This window comes from Raphanus sativus, chromosome 4 (genome assembly GCF_000801105.2).
Source record: "Raphanus sativus cultivar WK10039 chromosome 4, ASM80110v3, whole genome shotgun sequence".
Lineage (NCBI taxonomy): Eukaryota > Viridiplantae > Streptophyta > Magnoliopsida > Brassicales > Brassicaceae > Raphanus > Raphanus sativus.
The window spans coordinates 32,456,404-32,460,428 of NC_079514.1; the positions used below are offsets into that span (position 1 = coordinate 32,456,404).

The 4,025-nt window shown below is 35.1% G+C and overlaps 1 protein-coding gene across 3 annotated transcripts; it reads left to right on the top strand.

The window, feature by feature from the left end:
• Positions 1-1,048: 1,048 nt before the first annotated feature.
• LOC108854141 (uncharacterized) lies at positions 1,049-2,938 on the top strand. 3 transcript variants are annotated; one of them, XM_057007678.1, is made up of 2 exons: positions 1,049-2,331; positions 2,567-2,938. In XM_057007678.1, the coding sequence occupies exons 1-2, from the start codon at positions 1,111-1,113 to the stop codon at positions 2,570-2,572; spliced, it is 1,227 nt and encodes a 408-aa protein (XP_056863658.1). In that variant the 5' UTR covers positions 1,049-1,110; the 3' UTR covers positions 2,573-2,938. The 3 variants fall into 3 exon arrangements, with proteins under 3 accessions (XP_056863658.1, XP_018483153.1, XP_018483152.1); XM_018627651.2 differs by lacking the exon at positions 2,567-2,938 and having other exon boundaries at positions 1,051-1,494; positions 1,685-2,275; XM_018627650.2 differs by lacking the exon at positions 2,567-2,938 and having other exon boundaries at positions 1,055-1,494; positions 1,779-2,275.
• Positions 2,939-4,025: the final 1,087 nt, after the last annotated feature.

Genomic DNA, 4,025 nt, shown 5'->3' on the forward strand with positions numbered 1-4,025 from the left:
TTTTAATAGTAAATAACCTGTTGTTTAGTTTCGGTTTAATTTTGGATGATTTTAGTAGATTAAATATTGATTTAGTTTAAGTAATCTGATTCTATTATCTACGTAGGTAGTAACAAATTTGAAATGATCCAAAATTTAAAAACAATTTTCAATAGTAGATGAAAATAGGATTCTAAATTAATAGATTAGATATCTTGATGATAAAAAGAAATTAAGTTGTTAGATGTTATTTTGTTTTATTTTGTTTGCACGGAAAATTAGTTAAGATTAGATTTATCTATTGTTAAAAAGGTTAGAATATTCTATTACATTCGATTATATTTCGATAATTAATAGAAATAAAAATATTTGAAGGTTACAAAATCGATATGAACTGAAGTCTCTCTTTATAATATTTGGCTTACATAAATTTATAAAACACACAAAACATATGTAATGTCAATTATATACAGGATTAAAAATCTATATGATTGAACGTAGTAAAAGGTCAATTTTGTGTTATAATAAAAAATTTAAATTTGTGGTAATGCTTATATGGTTCAAGATGAGCAAAATATTAAACACTTTGATTTCTTTCTACGGGCAGGTGGTGATCTGAGAATATACATGATCGTCAATCAGTGTTATTGTATTACTCTTCTACACTAACATGATGTCAAATTATTAGATTTATTGCAATATTCTTGTATATGGAATTTGGAATATAAAGAAGATCGATCATGTGTGGTGACCCGGAGTCAATTTGAGTTACTATATTGTTATTGTAATATTTAATAACGTACCGGTTTTGTTAGATTTATTTTCGATGGTTATGGTAAATTAGGTTTTTCTTTTTTTTTCAGAAAAGGTAAATTAGGTTTTGGTTACTTTAACTTATCCGAAGACATTATGTAAGAAGCGTGTAAAATTTTATTGTAACAAACTTGTGAATCTCTAAATATATGTAACGTGCTAATAAAAATGAAAGAGTCCAAAATTTAAAAACAACCTTTGAATAGTAGATATAATTTAGGACTCTAAATTAATATAGTAGATATCTGTTTCCGAGGATATAAAAGTTTTATATATACTTTTTAAAAAAGGCAATGCAGAAGAAGATCTAGGGTTTCAATGGTTTCTCGACGATGGGATCCCGGAATTGGCGTGGAGAAATGGATTGGAGCAGACTATCATCAAGGAAAGGGGATGTTTGGGAGTTTAAGGAAATTCAGGGAGATTTTGAATCGGATTTCAATCTCTGTCATTATCAAAACGAAATCAAAGGTTTCCAAAGGCATTATCTCAGATTACTGTGATATTTGGGTTTCTTTATTTTGCAAGGAGATTGAAATAATCAATCATCGTTTTGATCTTACCGAGACATGGAGAGAATGGAATTATTGTGGATTTGGCAATGAAGAGAAAGAAACGGTTGCAGGGGAGATGGCCAAGAAACAGGGGACCCACAAGAGGATGTTCAAGCAAGTCTTCTTATCAGAGAGGCTCAGCAAGCAGGTTTTGTCTTTTGGTCTGGGGTTTTTAATGTTTTTGATAAGCTCTATGAGCATTTGCATTTTATTTGGTTTTAAGAGTATTATGGTTTTGGCTTTCTTTTTGTTCTCATGGTCATCAATCGAGCTTCCTGTTAAAGTTAAGCAATGGAATACTAATAGTGCTTTGTTTTGTTGGTATTGGGTTCTTGTAGAACTGCTCACTATAATTGATTCATTCATCTATTTTGGCTCCCTAATGAATTATGGAAAGTATGGAAGTGAGTTCTGGATTGAAAGTGTCCTCAGGTTTCAGCAATCTCTGAAGCAGGAACAGGACAGAAGTGCAGGGATTACGGATTGGAAAAAATGGTCTTGGACTTATAACATTTTGGTATGGAGCTACGGTTTGGGCGCTACTGTCAATTTCCAGGTTTCAAGTGCAATGTCTAAAGCTCGTGTTTTTACTATGGAGGTTGGACAGAAGAATTTTATGGCTTCTTTAGGCCATAATAGATTCTATTTTGCCACGGAATATCATGGCGATGAAGTCTGGTTTCATTATGCTTATGTATATCATAAAGGTTTATGTGATTGGAGATATAGGGATCAATTTGTACAAGGTTATAGGGTTTTTTGGGTCCCCACGAGATGGTACTTACTATACTTGCTAGGTGAGATGAATAAGACAATTATTGGAGACCTAACAAAAGTTATGGTTACCCCTCTCTTTAAAGTTCGGTGGTGTGAAATTGTGGTTCGCATGGATGGCTTAATTTTTATTTTTTTATACAGATTTGAGAGCATATCTTTATGTCTCCCTGCTGTGGTGCCTAGGCTCTTAGTTGGACTCTTGGTTATTGTAAGACCTTTTGCTTCGATTCAGTTCTGGAAAATAATTGATTCAGTTGGGTGCTATCTTAGTTGCGTAGTGCTTATTTTCAGAATACATATTCAGTGGTTCGTTTGTTTCAATATAAAGATCTCAGTTGGGCCTTTATCTATTAGTTACTATGGGAGTTTTTGGATTCCATTGGTACTACTCCTGCGACTAAAACATTTGAGATTTAATCATGGCGACTGTATTGGTTTGGCAGGACTAATAGATTATTTCGTAGGCGTAGGCCTGATAATAACATATGGTAGAAATGGTTTGGTTCGTGTGGTAACAAGACATGAGGTTCACTGGTTTCTTCGGAAATACTGGAAGAGATGGGTTTTGGTCCCTCAAAGGTCTATTGTGTCATGGTACCAGCGAGTAGGAGGGGGAACTTGTTTGGGATTCTGTGTTTTGGAAAGTGGTTGGCAAGCGATGGATGAAGGGACATGTAAAAGGAATTTTTGGTTTTACTGGAACTATAATTGTGTAATGCATATTTTAATTTTGGAAAGATATTTTAACAATTTAAGATTCGGTTGTGTGTGGTTGATCAGTAGCTCCTCTTGTGAATGCGGGGAATTTTATTTAATACAATTGGAAGGTGCTACGGTGGGTATCAAGGAGAGTACTCTCTGCTCGGATATTGAATTTTTTATTTGGTGGAACTATAAGGTTTTGATATGGCTTACGAGGACTCGGAAGATGGGTTGTTTGGCTTTTATGAGATACCAAGACATCATTGAATCTGTATCTCCCAGCTCAATGGAGCTTCTTTTAAAATTTTATATATGAAAATTTTAAGTTGGAATTGTCGGGGAGTGAGAAGTAAGTGGACTATGAGTTATCTTCGGGAAATATGGCAAAAATATAAACCTGATTTTTTATTTCTCTCGGAAACAAAACAAGATGCAGCTTTTGTACAAGGATTGCAGGTCCATTTTGGTTATGATAATTTGGTTACAGTGGATCCGAATGGGAGGAGTGGTGGTTTAGCACTCTTCTATAATAATGAATTCCAAACTCAGATCCTGTATACGAGTAATAGGATGATAGATGTGGAGGCAGTCATCCTTGGTAAAAAAGTTTTTTTTTAACTTTTGTTTACGGAGATCCGGTACAAAAATTAAGAGACCAAGTATGGGAAAGACTGACACGGTACGGTTTGGCTAGATCTGAACCATGGTTTATAATTGGGGATTTGAACGAAATTACAGGTAATCATGAAAAAGAGGGAGGAGCTTTACGTAGTGCTAATTCTTTTATCCCTTTCAATGATATGATTAGGAACAGTGGACTCCTTGAGTTCCCGGCTAGGGGAAATAAAATGTCTTGGCAAGGTCGACGAGGAAAAGGCATAGGGGCTTTTACAGTCCGATGCCGACTAGATCGGGCACTAGCCAATGAGGAATGGCATACTCTGTTTCCGGCTTCTTATACAGAATATTTGGGAATGGTAGGGTCAGATCATCGACCGGTAGTTGCTATTATTGAGGACAAAGTGCACAGAAGAAAAGGGCAATTTCGGTTTGATAAAAGATGGATTGGACAGGAGGGTCTTTTGGAATCAATTACTTCGGGGTGGAAGGAATCTAATAACGGAATTGGGGAGGACTTTGTCTCGAAAATTAGTAATTGCAGACATGAGATTGCGGCTTGGAGAAAAAACAACCCACCGT